The sequence below is a fragment of the Thalassophryne amazonica genome, chromosome 1 (genome assembly GCF_902500255.1).
Source record: "Thalassophryne amazonica chromosome 1, fThaAma1.1, whole genome shotgun sequence".
NCBI lineage: Eukaryota > Metazoa > Chordata > Actinopteri > Batrachoidiformes > Batrachoididae > Thalassophryne > Thalassophryne amazonica.
The window spans coordinates 4,498,629-4,515,928 of NC_047103.1; the positions used below are offsets into that span (position 1 = coordinate 4,498,629).

The 17,300-nt window shown below is 41.7% G+C and overlaps 1 protein-coding gene across 3 annotated transcripts in view; it reads left to right on the plus strand.

The window, feature by feature from the left end:
* rreb1a (ras responsive element binding protein 1a) overlaps positions 1-17,300 on the plus strand; it is a 96,914-nt gene that overhangs the window by 65,922 nt on the left and 13,692 nt on the right. Inside the window, exons 3-11 of one of the 3 annotated variants that reach the window (XM_034185431.1) lie at positions 253-360; positions 564-795; positions 1,625-1,688; positions 3,079-3,168; positions 3,944-4,107; positions 11,272-11,413; positions 11,809-11,969; positions 15,454-15,643; positions 15,759-16,043. In XM_034185431.1, the coding sequence (XP_034041322.1) occupies positions 258-360; positions 564-795; positions 1,625-1,688; positions 3,079-3,168; positions 3,944-4,107; positions 11,272-11,413; positions 11,809-11,969; positions 15,454-15,643; positions 15,759-16,043 (1,431 nt within the window). In that variant the 5' untranslated portion in view covers positions 253-257. The remainder of the gene's footprint in view (positions 1-252; positions 361-563; positions 796-1,624; positions 1,689-3,078; positions 3,169-3,943; positions 4,108-11,271; positions 11,414-11,808; positions 11,970-15,453; positions 15,644-15,758; positions 16,044-17,300) is intronic. The other 2 variants (XM_034185571.1, XM_034185503.1) reach the window with 2 other exon arrangements.

Consider the following 17,300-nt stretch of genomic DNA (forward strand, 5'->3'; position numbering starts at 1 on the left):
GGATTTGTTTAAAATGCTTCTGTTGTTTGATTCTCTTCCAGCTCGTCCATATGTCGGATTACAAACGGGCTGTATTGCAAAAATTCGCGTGTGGAGGGGTAGTTTTCGTGTACGCTCACAATACAATAGCACCTTAAAAATGAATGTCAATGGCTGGTTTTCTTTTTTTTTAATCTATAAATTGTGATTATAATCATAAAACCATGTTGCCATGACAGCTGCTTCACTTCTCTGTACATTTGTTTTTTCCAGCAGTGATGGAAAACGCCACAGAGGAGCAACAAGATGGGGGAGGAGCCAACGCTGAGACAAATGAAGAGGCGGGGCTTACGGAAGGGAAAACACACAGCGTCCTCAAAGGTAGAGAATCATAAAAAAACAAAATTACAAAATTAAAGTTTGCACAAAAGAAATCAGATATTTTTACTGAGTAATAATAACGATAATAATAATAATGATAATAACTGCAGTGATTCCAAAGTGTTTTTTTTAATAGTTTCTTTGTTCAGAGTTGCTCCAGAATTTTTGTTATGAATCTGTTTCCGTGTTTGTCCTCATCCCAGTAGCGGTCAGCGGTGCAACGGAGGCAGCGAGCCACGAACAGAAGCTACAGAATGGTGACCAAGGTGAAGGAGGAGGAAACGAGGGAGCTGAAGGAGGAGGAGACCTGTCACCCATCAACGCCATGATGTCAGCAGTGATGTCAGCAACTGGGACCATCAACGGAGGAGGAGGAGAGGGAGGAGGGAGTGGAGCCACCTCAGGCCACTCCTCCTCTGCTGCACCCTCCCCCAGGTGATTACACTTGTTTTCTTTGTGACATAGTAATTGGGTCCAGGGCAGTCCCTGATCACGGCATCGGCATTTGCGACTGCTCCATCAGCACGTCCGAATGATCCATCGGTGTTGCATCTGAACAGTCAGTATTTACTAACATACAGTAGTGTTCAGAATAATAGTAGTGCTATGTGACTAAAAAGATTAATCCAGGTTTTGAGTATATTTCTTATTGTTACATGGGAAACAAGGTACCAGTAGATTCAGTAGATTCTCACAAATCCAGCAAGACCAAGCATTCATGATATGCACACTCTTAAGGCTATGAAATTGGGCTATTAGTAAAAAAAAAAGTAGAAAAGGGGGTGTTCACAATAATAGTAGTGTGACATTCAGTCAGTTCGTCAATTTTGTGGAACAAACAGGTGTGAATCAGGTGTCCCCTATTTAAGGATGAAGCCAGCACCTGTTGAACATGCTTTTCTCTTTGAAAGCCTGAGGAAAATGGGATGTTCAAGACCTTGTTCAGAAGAACAGCGTAGTTTCATTAAAAAGTTGATTGGAGAGGGGAAAACTTATATGCAGGTGCAAAAAATTATAGGCTGTTCATCTACAATGATCTCCAATGCTTTAAAATGGATAAAAAACCAGAGATGCATGGAAGAAAACAGAAAACAACCATCAAAATGGATAGAAGAATAACCAGAATGGCAAAGGCTCACCCAGTGATCAGCTCCAGGATGATTCTGAACACTACTGTAAGGTTTGATTCTTAAAGGTTGTTGACTTTTTGCAGAATGTGAGTGAACACATGAACTAATGTAGTCATTTTGTTTTCTGTCTGTAGCCCCTCCCCCAACAAGACTGCAGCCATGAGAGCACCGCCAACCCGCAACACACGACGAAACCAGGTCTGACATCATCCGAACGCTCAGACGGAAATCAGAAACACAAACGTTCTTGTGGTGATTTGATGATTTTAAAAAAAAAAAAAGAAAAAAAAAAAAGGTTCACAACACAAATGATGAACTTTTCATTAATTATTCATTATTTTTCATTATGGTTAAACTCAAACCTGGAACAGAACCATAAAGATCTGGAGTCCCGTGAGGTTTGTACATACTTTGATTCCTGGACACTGATGTGGGAATGCGTCTGAAATCAGACGTCCAAATCAAAATCATCTGATTGTGAAACCAGAGCAAATGTCTACCTCATGGAGGAAAAAAACACAAACCACAGTTTCAAAGTTGTTTTAATATTATAAGAGGAGTTTTATTTAGAGAATTACTTTTCTGCTCCACTCCTCTCCCATCATGCACTGTGGCATTCCTCGCCCCGTCACCACTTCCTGTAGCTGAAACAGTAAAAGGAAGTGCCGCTTCCCTCACTCTTTGACCGGATGTGCCCCCCCCTCCCCAGATTGTTTTGGCGATGCTCTGTGAGGTCACGCTGTCCGTCCGTCTGCAGTGACTCAGGCGGCTTTCATCAGGTCGTGTTTCTCCTCAGCGCCACGCTGTGACCTCACAACCACGGCAGGGGGCGCCATGCTGTTTCCCACCACATGGAGGCAATGACTGGGATCATCAAGATCCATAGTTCAGTTTTTGGGATGGTCTTAAAAAAGAGAACTTGAATCCAGGTGTGAGTCCTGATCCACAGTACCGGGTTCTCTCAGTACTGCCTCACATTTAGAGATTAAAACAAAAAAAAAAGGTTTGAGGCCTTGACGGGCATCTGTTCAATGTTTTTATTTTTATTTTTATTTTTGGAAAGCTGATTAAGCATCAAAATGTGGTCCTGAATCCAGATCCGGATCCGCCTCAGAGTATAAACAGCCACCCCTTATTTCAGTCTGATTGGAACCCGTTTTGCGTAATTATCTTGTTGACAAACATCAGTGATCACATGACCTCTGTGGCCAATGTTAAAAACAGGAAGTGACAAACGGCACGCCACCGTGGCGACATGTTGACCCCGTTTTAGGTCAACAAATTGCTTTGTGCCGCATAAAAAGACAAATCTGATGTGACACCACCTGATGGATGTCATGATTTCACAAAGGTTAAAAGGGGCGGAGCGTGGAAGTCTGACCTTCCTCCTCTGTGGAATAACAGCTGGGTGCTTTTCTACCATAGGCCAGTAGGTGGCGCACTCTTTGTTGTTTTTCTGATTTGCACATTTCAAGTGTTTACCCATTTGTTTACAACTGAAAGAGTAAAAAAAACAGATTTTTGGTATCTTTTTTTATCTTACTTTATATGTACTTTAATATATATATATTTGTGTGTTTGCTTGTAGGACACCAAAGACGACGGTTCCTCTTACATCTGTCCTCTGTGTGATAAGAACTGTCAAACGCAACACCAGCTCACCATGCACATCCGACAGGTACACGTTATCCGCGCTCACTCTTCTAACAGCGCTTACACTGCTAACAACGCTAACTATGCTAACCACACTCACTCTGCTAACTGCGCTAACTCTCTTTCTTAACTTTGAAAGAAAACTCTTTCCTCCCTCATGGAAAACGTCGCCATTTTATTGACTGATTCCACATCAAGCTCCTGCTGTTGACAGAAAAGTGACAAAAACACAAACGTGTTGGATATTTGTGGAATTTGTGTTCACGTGTTTGGCTCATGCTAATCGTTACCATCTCGTACAGTGGGCAGGTTCATTCGGTCTGTACAACAAATTCTTCTTTGACTTGACCCTCATCCATAGGCTGCAGCGCCACCTTCTGGTGTCTGTATTATATAATAATAACATATAGCGATAACACAAGTTGTCACGCTGATGTTAAGTTACATGAAAGACGAAAACATGCGACCTGACCTGTAGATGGCGGCAGATCTCAGATCAGTTGTGTTGAACTGAAATGTCCAATCAGATCAGCAGAACTGTTTCTGACCTGGAATCAAGAATTTTGTTAGATTTTCTGCTTTCTGCCATTTTTGGCGTTTTGTTTAATCCTGTCATTAAGCCCCGCCCTGATCCGTATCCACAGTAATGGATCAGAAAAGCATCATTTTACAGGCATTACTGTTGAGACGTTTCTAAACGACGGTCGAAGAAGTGGACAAAGTTATCTGTGTCGATGAGTGCCTCTAAATGTTCTTCTTCCTGCAGCCGTACCTTCACACATGTCATTTCCTCCTCGCAGCACAACGCCGATGCCGGCGCCACGGACCATTCGTGCAGCATCTGTGGGAAGTGTCTAAGCTCCGCCTCCTCGTTGGACAGGCACATGCTGGTCCACAGCGGGGAACGACCGTACAAATGCTCCATCTGTGGACAGACCTTCACTACCAACGGCAACATGCACAGGTACGTGCGCATGTTCCTGTTCTTCTGTGACATCACATAACAACAAAAAGCTTCTTCATGTATTACCTTTAAAATCAGACTGTTTCAAACTGCACAACTTATCAAAAGCAGAAAGTAAAAATAGAAGTTATCTTTAGGTTGACAAATTTCCCACAGCCCTTGAACTAACCGTGTTCACTGCACGCTCATCAAAGTCACTATTTTCTGTAGATTTCATTTAAAATGTGGGCAATTTTTTTTATTTTACCTTTGTATCTCTCAACAACCCAGATGCCTGGACTGATGATCTAAAGCATATATTGATCATGAAAATGCTTGATTGATTGGTGTGTATGATGTGGATGATGTTGGTGGTATGTATGTTGATGTGTGTGTACTCGTGTGGTTATGTCACGGTGTGTCGGGATGAATCAGACCTCTGACACCGTTCACCGTTTCTTTTTTAAACGAAGCATTTTGTTCATCACATCTCGCTGCACCTGTCTGTTGGATGTATTTTTCACTATAATCTCTTGAATCGAATGAATTCACACAAACAAGTGAAATATTTGATAAACTCACTCAGGTGTGAGAATTCCCAGCAGAGTCGGGTGTACCTGAGTTCCGATTGGGATTCCAGTGTTTGATCCGTGGAACTGCCGTAGCTTTTTCCAGGGCTGGATTAAAACTTGTGTTTTTATTGGTTGATGTAGTCTGAGTTCAGCCAGTCAGCAAAAGGAACAGCGAATCACAGACATTTGTTAGGTTTTTTGTTTTTTAGGTTTGCTTGTTTTTCTTGGGATCGCCACAGCGGATCCTGTGTGACTCTGCAGTTTGATTTGGCAGTAATTTTTCGCCGGATACCCTTCCTGCCTTGCTGGGAGGCAGGAATGCTAGCCACTGCACCACAGCTAACCACATCAGCCAATCAAAATACGCATCTTTTCATCCCTGGAAAACGCTGCACAGGTCTGTAATCACAGCAGCACCCCATTCTCGGATAAATGCAGATCCACTGGGAATTCTGACATTTGTACTCTGGATGCTTTGTGTTGCACATCTCGAATTATCTGAGAAGTTGTGACAGGATCCTGAGTGGAAGACGGACATGTAGTGAGAGGACAGAAATCCAGATTCCGGTGTGATAATAACGAGCTGTTGGTCCCCAGTCGGGTGGTGTGGAGAGGAGCGGATCAGCAGGGTCTGAGTCCAGGTCCACATCCTGTATGCAGTCAGCGGTTTCAGTCTGGGGTCAGCTGACTCTAGACTAAGTCACTGGTGTGGTTTTGGCCTTCCGGGGTGTCTTGTAGACTTGTAGAACCCGCCAGCCTCCTTTCAGGCCCTGAAGCATTTGGATGATGATTTCCATCCACAGACTCTGGAAAAGTTTGCATCAGTTTGTCCTGATCCTGAGGGTCAAAGCGAGGAAGAAGGCGAGGACAGCGTGCAGCGTTTACGCTCATTTACAATGCAAACGGTCCCACAGACGGACGGATGGACAGATGCGGGAGGAGAAGCTGAGCGACAGACACGCTTTTTGTTTTTCCTCTGCGGCCTGCTGCTGTAGGAAAATAAAGGACGGCCCTGTTTGGACAGAGACAAAAAGACAGAGGGAGGCGCCGGACAAGGAATCCATTTTGCAGCAGAGCATCTTTTGAAACAACTCAACAAGGAGGAGACGTTTAGGGAAAGATGGGACAAGGAAAGGAAGGATGAGATAGAGAAATGGAAGTATAGAAGGAAGGATGTAAGTGTGTGCTGCACACGGCGGCTCAGTGGGCGTGTCACAGAGCACGCCGGAGTCCAGATGTGGAGTTCCATGTCTGAAATGAGCTGTCTCAGGTGGGAAGTCGGGGACAGACAGAGTGACAGACAGATGGACACACATCGTGGTAGCATCACTGTTGCCACGGTGATGCATCCCATTAGCCTATTATGGGCTGGCAGAGGGGGGCTGAGACTCTGCTGGACGACTTCAGGCTGTTCATCCCTTAATCCTTCTTTACGTCTTTACTGATGTCTCCTCATCTCTCCATCACGCCGTCTTCTGACGGAAACATCACTTCCTGTTTCTCCCTGTGTGCTTTTCCTGTTTCCTTTTTGTCCACAGTGTCATCTGTCTGTCTGAACTCATCACACCATCACTGACACAACAGCGCCCCCAGTGGTGACAAGGACAAACTACAGCACACTAGTACTACTGCTCCTGCTACTACTAATGAAAGTAGTACTACTGCTGCTGCAGCTGTTACTACTGCTGAAAGTACTACTACTGTTATTAAAGTACTCCTACATATTGCACTGCTGAGGAAAGAAACGGTGACTAATAATCTAAGACCGAAGACATCGCGCTAGCGTAGTAGTTTAGCAATCATTTTTCAGTACTTGTGTACAGTTGTAAATAAGTAATATACAAGTGTCTTTTTTAAAATCTTTTCTTAAATTTATTTTATTGACTAATCATTTTGTCATGAAAATCACGCAGTGACTGATGGGATTATTTTGGTCATGAAGGATCCAGCTGTAGCATCCGTCGTTTTCAGGGGAGAGAACGCAGTACCCGTTGGACGCTTCATGCACAGCTCTTGAAGTGGGACAGCTGACGAATACAACCTTTGAAGTGTGCAGCCACCGAATTGGGACTCGGCCATACACTTATGAAACCAAAAGTATTTGTGCGATTATAGTTTCTGTGAGGACATAGACTCTGGCACAAGTATTTCAAAGTAAGTGATATTAACCAACAAAGTACACAGAGTAGTGAAGACGCTTTGCCACTTCAAGGAGCTTCATATCCAACTGCTTCACCAAAAGCTTCACCATGTGAAACCTCATTTAGCAGCTCGTTGGAGACATCTGCTGGTCAAATTATGTATAGCACACTCAGTGTTGTGTTACAAACATTATCAAAGGGTTCATATTAATTAACTCCGAGTTTGACTAGTTCAAATTTAATTGACTAAAATGAAGATTAATGAATGCAGCGTCACTGTTACTAATACAAAGTATTAGTACTGGTGCTGCTGCAGTACTAAACCTGCTGAGCACATATTGTGAAGTGTACTTCTTGTACTGTTGTGTAGTTTTGCAGCTGTTTTTCTCTCTCTCTCACACACACACACACACACACACACACACACACACACACACACACACACACAGCAGTATTTTATCGCTGCTGACTTGGCAGGTTTGGTGCGGTCTGATTGGCTGATAGGTGCTGGGAGGGGCGTGGTCACGACCTGTTATGGACGTCCAGCCTGTTGCTGTTCTGTCCTATTAATAGACTTTAAACCTTCTCACTCATTTATCACTCCTCATTTCTTCATCTTTTAAATTTTTTCCATATGCTTCATTATTTTTTACCTCCTCAACACATTTTCTCCTTTCTTTATCTCTTCTCCCCTTTCCCTCGTTTCCTCTTTTATTTCCTTTATTCTGCTCTCGTTTCCTTATTTTACCATTTAATCGCCTCATCTCTCACTCTCATCTTCTCTTCTCTGATTTCTATTTCCTCTCTTTCTCCTTCCCTTTTTGTTCTTATTCCCTTTCCTATGCATCCTCCTCTCTCCTCCTCAAATCATGTTCTTTTCTTTCCTCACTCTTTATTTACTTCCCTCCTTTCATTTCATCCTTTTGTCCTGCCTTTTTCATTCTTTCCTTTTTCTTTATTTCCTTTCCTCCTCTGACCTTGATTCCTTTGGTTTTGTCTCTTTCATGTAATAATCTTTCCTATATTTCTATCCTCTTTCCTCTGTTATCCTTTCATCTCCATCTTTTTTCTTTGCATTTTTTCTTTTCCTCTGCTTTATCTTCATGTGTCCTTTCTGATCCTCCCTTTCTTTCCTTCCTCTCCCCTTTTCTCTTTCCCTCCTTTCCTTGCCCATCTCTCCTCTTTCCAGACCTTTCTTCCTTTCTCCTTTTCTGCACACTTGTCCTCCAGTCCTTTCCTCTTTTTCTCCCTCTCTTGTCGTCTTCTCTTTTTTGGCCACTGTAAGCTGACACCGCCACTGCAGCACATGCTAGCTCTGTGACCTTTATACACACATGTGAACAGCATGCACACTTTCTCACGCTTCTCAGAACACGTAAACTAGAGCAGCGTGCACGCACAGATACATGCATCACGTGCACTAAACATGCATGTGATGCTGGAGTTTAAATGTTTTAACTCCTCTGAAAATAAACCTGAAGCTCTTTGTCCTTTATGACATCATCAGGTACGGTTCAGCCTGTGACGGTTGTTGTATTTTGTTGGTGTTGACCCGTGGTTTTCAAGTGTCAGGTGCGCCCCCCTGGGGGGCGCCAGAGATCTTTGGGGGGGTGCGCACAGGTTGGGTATCGAGAACCTGTTCTTCTCGAGAATCGTTAAGAAATGATTCAATCCACTGATATCAATAGTCTTTTTGCTTAACGATTCCCTTATCGGTCCTTCAGAGTGGCTGTTGTTTTTAGGGACGTTTTATCGGGAAAATTATAATTTCTTTACATTTGATTACAGAACCTGCAGTGGGTCTGTCATCAACTGCTTCTGCGGTGGCTGCTCTTGAAGCAACGAAGCAGTGCTCCTATCTGCTGCGTTGTTGGTTCTCTGCTTCGCTGCTCTTCAGAAGCGGCAAGTTTGCTTCTTAACTCCTCTCAAAGCCATTAAAATATGTCAATAATGAGTCACTTTTGTGTGGATTAAAGTCACTAAGTAGACTCTTGTCAAGAAACAGAAACAAGAATCGCCCTCTGTTCTGTTGGCACAGCTCCAGACGCTGTGTGGCTCTCTGCCGAGTCAAGTTAGACTCCAGGCGGAATTAATAAGGTCAAAGCAGATCAACGTTTAAAATCAATTGACACCTCTTTCCAAAAGTTGGAACACAGACAACAAACTACAACAGACTAAAACATTTTGTTCTCCCAAAATGAGACGTCCTGCGTTCTTCATGAATAACATTGATGCTGATGTACAGCATCTGGCTGAGTTCAGCTCAGAGGTACAGAGTGACTGTCTGAAAGGAAATGCTTTTGGCAAAAACTACAGCTTTTGTTTATTTTTAACCTGTAAAGCCTGCTTTTAGTCCACAGAAAATTCACAGGAGGTATCGATAAGGGAATTGATAAGGAATTGGATCGATAAGCGGAATTGATAATGGCATCAATATTGATAAAATCTTAGCATCCATCCCTATAAAGTTTAATATTATTTATGTTAAAATTTGTTAGTTATGCGAAAGACATTTAAAAACACAGAGATGTTTAAAAGTTTAAAATATGACAAAAGGTAAAAAAATGTAAGAATAGCAAGTTCTTTAAAAACATGTTTAAAATGTTTACAAAGGCTGTAAAATGTGTAAATGCATAGACAGCTCCTTTAAAAACACACAAATACTTTTAAAATGTGTTTAAGATGTGTAAAAGAATAAAAAACACAGGAAGATACTGAAATTGTGTGTTGTTTGGTGGGGAGGGGGCACAGCTCTTAATTAGTTCTCTGAGGGGGGCTCACTCTCCCACATTTTGAAAACCTCTGATGTTGATGGTTCCACAGTGTTCACACAATACATTTTTTCTGCTTGAAAATAAAAAGTGTTAAATTTTATATTTAAATTCACACCGAACAGTAATTCAGAAACGTAAACGGTGAAGAGCGAGCTAGCTCTCATGCCCCGCCCCCACCCGCCACTCCTTCCAGCGTGCACAATTAAAAAGCCCAAAATACTGAAGAACTTAAAGAACACAAAGAAGTGTTCACAAATATTTGCAAAATTTTCAAGACATTTCAATATTTTTAGTTCATTTAGATGTGGACTTTCCTCAGCCCATGAGCAAGCACACTGACACCAGGATTTGTGTGTGTGTGTGTGTGTGTGTGTGTGTGTGTGTTGTGTGTGTGTGTGTGTGTGTGTGTGTGTGTCTGTGTGTGTGTGTGTGTGTGTGTGTGTGGGGGGGGGGGGGGGCGGGGGGAGGGGGGGCAAATTTATATTTGATGGTGAAACTTGTGAATCAGTTAGTCTCACAACCTAAAAATAAAATGCTTTAATTCATCTTTTCCACTTTTCAAATACAAATCCCAAATGTTTGTTTTTCAGATGTAAGAGTTGTGTCATTGTTTATGCTTTTAAAATGTGATTTAAACTATTTTAATCCAAATATACATTTCCATTTTTATATGGATAAAATCATCATTGCTGAAATTAAAAAACACCTGGTTTGAAGTAGAATGAAAGGCCTTAGAGGGCTGGTGCTGCACACCACGATATAAATGATCAAGTAAATACTCATCTCTCTAAGACTGTTTTTGACTGTTTGACTTCATTATGATGTCATACATACCAATCAATCACAAATATTTTGTTGAACAATATATGCTGTAGATCATCCATCTAGGTGTCTTGGTTGTGAGATATACGAAAGCAGTGGGGTTTTTGTGTTGGGGTTTTTTTCTCATGTTTTCTCACCTTTGACCAAACTGCTCCAAAATGTAATCACCTCTAGATATCAGTCCAGACAACAGCCATGCAGCTGTTTTTGAGTTATCCTCTCCAAACACACACACACGGTAATTAATTATTCCCTATGGGGGAATTTTTTGTGTGTGTGGTTTAAAATAATTTAAATTAATGAATTTAAGGTTGAAAGCACTTAAGAACGTTCTTGCTTGGGGGCCGGGGCGGTTGGGTTTGCTTTATTTGCGCTTGTGAAGCTCCTTTGGGTGGCATGACGTGATTTAGCGCTAGTATTAAAAAAAAAAAAAAAAAAACTTGAGTTGAACTGGTTTAAAATCCCTCTTAAGAGGCCTGTAAAATAGTTTATTTGCACTAAAATGGACTTAATGTGTTTAAGCCGTTTTGTTGTCGCTCAGCCGTCAGCCAGTGGACTGTGGGGAGACTGTTGTCATGGCAATGGGTGGGCAGCTTTTACCTTCTTTGACATTCTAAGGCATTGAGGGTCTGCTCCAGTAATTCCACCTCATTATAGGGCATGTGTCTGAGCGTGCGTGTTTTCGTGCGTCTGCACGTGCCAGATTTCGTCTGATTAAACTGCTGATGCAGCTGTTGGCGGGAGGTTTCACTTCCTGTTCAGATTTCCAGGCTGCATCACTTCCTACCCGTGGTGCTGTTGCATGAAATCTGCTGTCAAACATGGCGGCTGTCAATCCAAAATGTGCCAGAGCACTTAACCTTTGACCTTTCTCAGGCATATGAAGATCCACGAGAAGGACCCGGCCAGCAGCCTGCTTCCCATCAGCCCCCCGTCCCCGACCAAACGCCGCCGTCCGTCCTTTAAGAGGAGGCAGGGCCTGGAGGAGGAGAACGGCGAGGAGCCGCCCACAAAGAAGGTCAGCACACAAAAACGCAATAAACAAACCCCCCCCCCCCCCCCCCCCCCCCCCGATAATGAAGGAACTGTTGTTTCAACAGAGTTCATTTTAATCTTTGAACACATGAATGGATGTTTGCGGCTAAATTACGAATGCTGGAGTTCCACCATTACGATTTCTAACTGAGCTAACGTGATCAGGCCTTTGTTTTATTTTGAAGAGTTTCCTCGCACACTTTGAGAACGAGGAAATAAAACTTTTTTTTTCTTGCGTTTCTCATCAACAGCGGAAAATTAATGCGACTTGTTCAGCTTTTCCTACTATATATTTATATAGAATTTCCCAGTCAGTTTGTTGGTACGTTTGACTCTGCAGTCGACATCCTGTTAGCGTGTGTCTGTCGCCCCCCTCAGATGGCAGAGGACAGCGCACTGGAGGAGGTGGCAGCGGTACCGGTGGCGGCGGTTCAGGGATCAGAGGAGGAGCTGCTGCAGTGTCCCATTTGCTTCACCACCTGCAGCTCCAGACTGGAGCTGGATGCTCACATGGACTCGCACCCGGACACGGCGCTGAGGTAAGGAGCCTGCTCCAGGTCTGGATCATATCAAAGCACAACGGACCTGATAACTTATACTTTTAATCAAACTATAGTTTTAAAGATTATTCTTTGTTGTCTGGAAAACTTCTTTTTATGTAATTAGAGACCAGTTCCTGAACTCAGTCGTAGAAACATGAGTCAGCAATTTTTATTATTTTTTTAACTAATTTTATTTGTCTGATTTTTATAGAACAGTACAATATCTATTCCAGCAGATATTAAGATTTTAAATGTTTTTGACACTATTGATTGATTAATTAATTTTTTTTAACTGTTTGTTTTGTCAAAAGTCTCCGTCCCTGTGGACGATGCAGTTGTTATTATTAATGCTGACTTATCAGATAAAACAGTGCAGTGGCTTCTGGCCGCTCTGAGTGTGAAGGCAAATTGGTGTCCCTCGAGGCTCAGTTCTTGGGCCTCTTCCATTTGTAACTGACTTAAAGGGTGCTGGTAAGAGTTTATGTTGATTTTCATTTTATTATTGATTATTTTGTTGCTTATTCTTTTGGTTCTCCATCTTTAAAGGTCAGAGTCACTCCAGATGGGATTTGACCAGCTGCCGTCTCGGCGTAGTGAACTTAAACTCACTGCGTACAAAAAGAAGTTGTCTTTTCCTGGGGGGGAATGTCGGCTGATGGCAGTCACTAAATGTTATTTTGTGTTAGTGTCTTTTTGACAATCAAGGAAGAAACAAAAATTGTTTTTCTTAGTTCTGGAGGAAATAACTGAAGAAATTAACACATTGAAAATATGGTTTGACCGAAACAAACTTTCATTAAACTTAAATAAAACAGGGATGAAATGGAGGTGTAAGAGTCACTAGGTGTTCACAGGAAACATTTATTTCTGTATGTATTTATTTATTTATTTATGTATGTTCATTGTTAGTTGCTTTTATATTTTCTGTTGTGTTTCTATTCAGGTTCTTTTTGTCTCTTTCTCTAAAATTGTATGTAATAATCATTAGATTATTAATATATAAACAAAAATACATTTAAAAAATATTACAATTTGAAAACAAATGCACCCGAACGTGATGACAGTTGAAACTGCTTAATGCTAAGTTTTAACATTGAAAATGCCGTAGACGTGCTAACGCGTTAGCATCGCTCCCGTGTTTAAGTTATAAAATACATCTATCAACTGTTTCAGAAGACTATAACAGGTCGGTTTAACATAGAAAAGGTAAATAATACACACAGACGTATGCTCTTTAAGGTTTTAGCCTGCTTCGATTGGTTCAAGGTTCAAAGCAAAGCCGCGCTGCAGAAAAGTTGATTACGGACCCGCTGCAGGGTCTGTAATCAATGTAGAGAAATTATCATTTTCCTGACAAACATCCCCCAAAACAATGGCCACTCTGAAGGACCGATAACAGAATCGTTAAGCAAAAAGCATATTGATGTTGGTGGATCGAATCATTTCTTACCGATACCCAAAAGGAACCGGTTCTCGATACCCATCCCTAGTCAAGACAGAAGTCAGACTACCAGAGCTTTTAGCTGAGGAAGCTTCTGCGATTTGAAGCAAAACGTCCTCGCGTCAAGCAACCCAGTCCAGTCGAAGATTCAAGCTTCTCTACCACAAAAACAATAAAGTTTATCAGTTTGAACATATCTTGTCTTTGTGCAAATGTCTTTTTGACTGAACTTTGACTTCATGGGCATGTTTCATGATTCCTTCACTTCATGTTAAAATAAGGAAAAGACTTTTTTGAAATAATAAAATAGTTGCTGTTAAAAGAGCCTTTGTTTTTTTTCGAAGCATAGCAGCAGGTGTGAGTTTACAGAGACAACAGGTGAGCTTGACTTTCAGCACCTTTAACCAGATGAAGGTCTACTCTGCAGCTTCAACCTCAAATTGGTGGCATTTTTGGAAACACTTTCCTCACATTTTGAAACACAGAGATATTCTATTCTGTCTCAACTTCAGATTTTGGTATATTTATTTAGACTAACAAATAAGGCCCCTTTATAAGCCCATTATGGAAAAGCATTGGGGGGGGTCAGCATTGGAGTAGAAGTTCTCTGTCTTCTCTCTATGCTGCCTCTTGGCCGCTCTCATGGCCTTCTTCAGTCTATATTGTGCGGCTTTGCGCTCAGCCTTGTTGCCAGATTTAAATGCAGCAGTGCGAGCACGCAGTAAGCGCAGTACCTCGGTATTAATCCAGGGCTTCTGGTTGGGGAACTTCTTGACTTGTATGGTGGGTATGATGTTCTCAACACAGGTGCTGATATACCCACATACATACTCAGCATATTCTACTACGCTAACAGAAGAATCCTCCTGGATGGCCGCGGTTCTAAACACATCCCAGTCTGTTTTAGCAAAACAGTTTTGGTTTTAATTTAATTTAGTTTATGGTTTAATTAATTAATTATGGTTTAATTTAGTTTATGGTTTTAATTTACAGACAAACATCAAAGAGTTTGAAAGAATCTTTTTTTTTTTTTTTTTTTTTTTTTTACTTAAAACTATTTTAAATCCAAGTTATTTAATGTAAGAAAAAAAAAACAAGGATTTTCTTGAATAAACTGCTGTGTACAAATTAGCAGTTCTGATGTTTGTGACATGTCTACACTGTTCTGTGTTTTGGCCTTGTTTCTTTTGGCTTTAAAGTAAGGCTGTAACAAAGATTAAAAAAAACTATGGCTACTACTTCACACAATTTGCCGCTCAAATGCAGGCAATAGATGATTTTCTTTTCTTGCCTGCAATAACAGACGAGTCTGGTAGCGACTTTAATCAGCAGAAAAGTGAGTCACGATTGACAACTTTAAATGGGTTTGATTGAGGTTGAAGAAAAAAAATGATCATTTCTGTGGGTTGATTGTGGACCCCCAGTGGGTGAAATGATCAGAAATTCTAATTTTCCCATTACATGCCCTTGGAAACAGCGTAACGGCCCAACTGCGGTATAATTTTTCATGCAGCAGCGTAATGGGCTGCTACGCTGCTATAATGCTGGTGAGAACCCTGATTATTTGTTCAGAAATTCATTAATTATTAAACAAAGTCTGAACCGCTTCAAAATTGCTGTTTTACCTCTTCAAAAGTTAGCGTACGAGAGATTTTCTTTCTTTTTTTTTTTTTAAGTAGTTCAGGCCAGATTTTCCCAACTTTATCCAAAATACATGATTTTAAACTTTTATTGTTGGCTTTGAGTTGGTCTGAAACTCATTCAAACTCTCTCGCTGCCAGCAGACGGTTTAAAACCATTAACAAACTGTTTATTAGACAAGACAAAGTAACTTAAGCAGCAAAAACTTGTGAATTTGCTTTATTTTTTGAAGATTTATTTCTTGAAGAGCACTTTGCTTCTTTCAGTCTGATTATTCCAGTTCTTGGGAGGAGTCTCGGCCATTTCAGTTATTTTTGTTTGCTTGTTTAATGCAGACTCGGGCAGGAAGCATCTGTATCAAGCAGAATTACTCCAGCATTGATCTTTGTGTCTTTCCAGGTGTGATCTTTGCTGTGTTTCGTTTCGAACCCACCGCGGTCTGTTGCGTCACAATGCAGCAGTCCATAAGCTCCTCCCCCAGGACCCCAGTGGCCGTCCGTTCATCCAGAACAATCCCTCCATCCCCACCGGCTTCAATGATCTCGCCTTCATCGACTTCTCCTGCAAGAAGTTTCCTCACATCGCTCAGGTATCAGTGACTAACCTTCTTCCTTGTCGTGCCATCGGTGTTTAAATGGTGTTCTGTATGTCCTTGTGGCATTTAGAACCTCTGAAGCCAGAGTTGCTCCTCTGCTGTCTTCCAGGTCTGGTGTGAGACAAATCTTCGTCGCTGCATCAGTAAGTTCCATCAGTTCATCTGCGAGTGCTGTGATAAGGCGTTTCCTCTTCGCTCCGCCCTGGACATCCATAAAACCACCAGCCACCAAGTCCCCTCCGCCGTCGCCGACACGGAGAACGCCACCGAAGAATGTGAGGAGAAACCAGAGGACAGAGCACCAGAAAGTGCAGCCGCAGGAGCAGAGACGGTAGAAGATCCACCTGAGCAGAACGGTTTCCTGGAGCTGTTGGGTCTTCATCACATGTCCAAGGTCAAATTTATTCGAATAACCGCATCAGTATTAATTCACTGGATTCTAATTAATTTACAGAATTATTTCATGTCAAATCTTAACATCAAAATAACTCTTGATGTTGCTGATGTTTAAGGAGGCAGAATTAAATCATGCCAGGCGCAAGGCCAGCTGATGTCACATCTGTTAGGAGTTCTGCTGTACGACTCGGGATGTACGAATATGTTCCCTTCAGGCAAATGCTGACACATTATCCAGGTTGTGATGACGCTAGCTAGCAGGCTAACCCGCCCAGTGGTGCAAAAAAATTAAACATCTCACCAGAAGTTCCTATTGGCTGTCTGAAATGTCGCTAGATTATATGATGACGTGATCTTCTAGTCTAATGAAGCTGACAGCATCCTGTTCTCTTGAAGGTTGGGTTATTGTGTTTGCTATTTTGTTTGTTTGTTTTTTTGGTGGGGCGGGGACTATATAGCAGTAATTTTGTCGTAAGTAGCTGTTTACAAACTCAGCAGCTTATTTGAATAAAAATTGCTGATTTGTCATTCTTAGGGATGGATAAGATTTTATAAATCGATTCTGCTTATCGATCTGATTCCTTATCCGATACCTCCTGTGAATTTTCTGTGCACTAAAAGTAGGCTTTACAGGTTTTATATGTCAGTAATATTTTGTTGAGTCTTAGAATAAATAAATATGAAATTGATCACTGGATCCTTAAACTCTGAACAGAAAAAGAAATAAAATCTGTAGTTTTTGTCAAAATTTCCTTTTAGACATTAATGACACAAATGTAGCTCCACAGACTCTAAGCTGAGCTCTCAACGCAGGACATCTCATTTTGGGGGAAAAACAAAATGTTTTATTCTGTTGTAGTTTGTTGACTGTGTTATATTGGGGGAGGTGATGGATTAGTGGTTAAGGTGTTGGGCTTGAGACCAGAAGATCCTGGGTTCAAATCCCTGACTGGAAAATCACTAAGGGCCCTTGGGCAAGGCCTTTAATCCCCTAGTTGCTCACGGTGTATAGTGAGCGCCTTGTATGGCAGCAACCTGACATCGGGGTGAATGTGAGGCCTAATTGTAAAGAGCTTTGAGCGTCTGATGCAGATGGAAAAGCGCTATATAAATGTAGTCCATTTACCATTTATAGGGCTGCAGCTATTGATTATTTTTGTAATCGAGTATTCCATCGATTATTCTGGCGATTAATCGAGTCGGAAATCTTGGCCATATGAGGTGTGCAGCCGGTACACTCTGAGTGTCAGTCCCA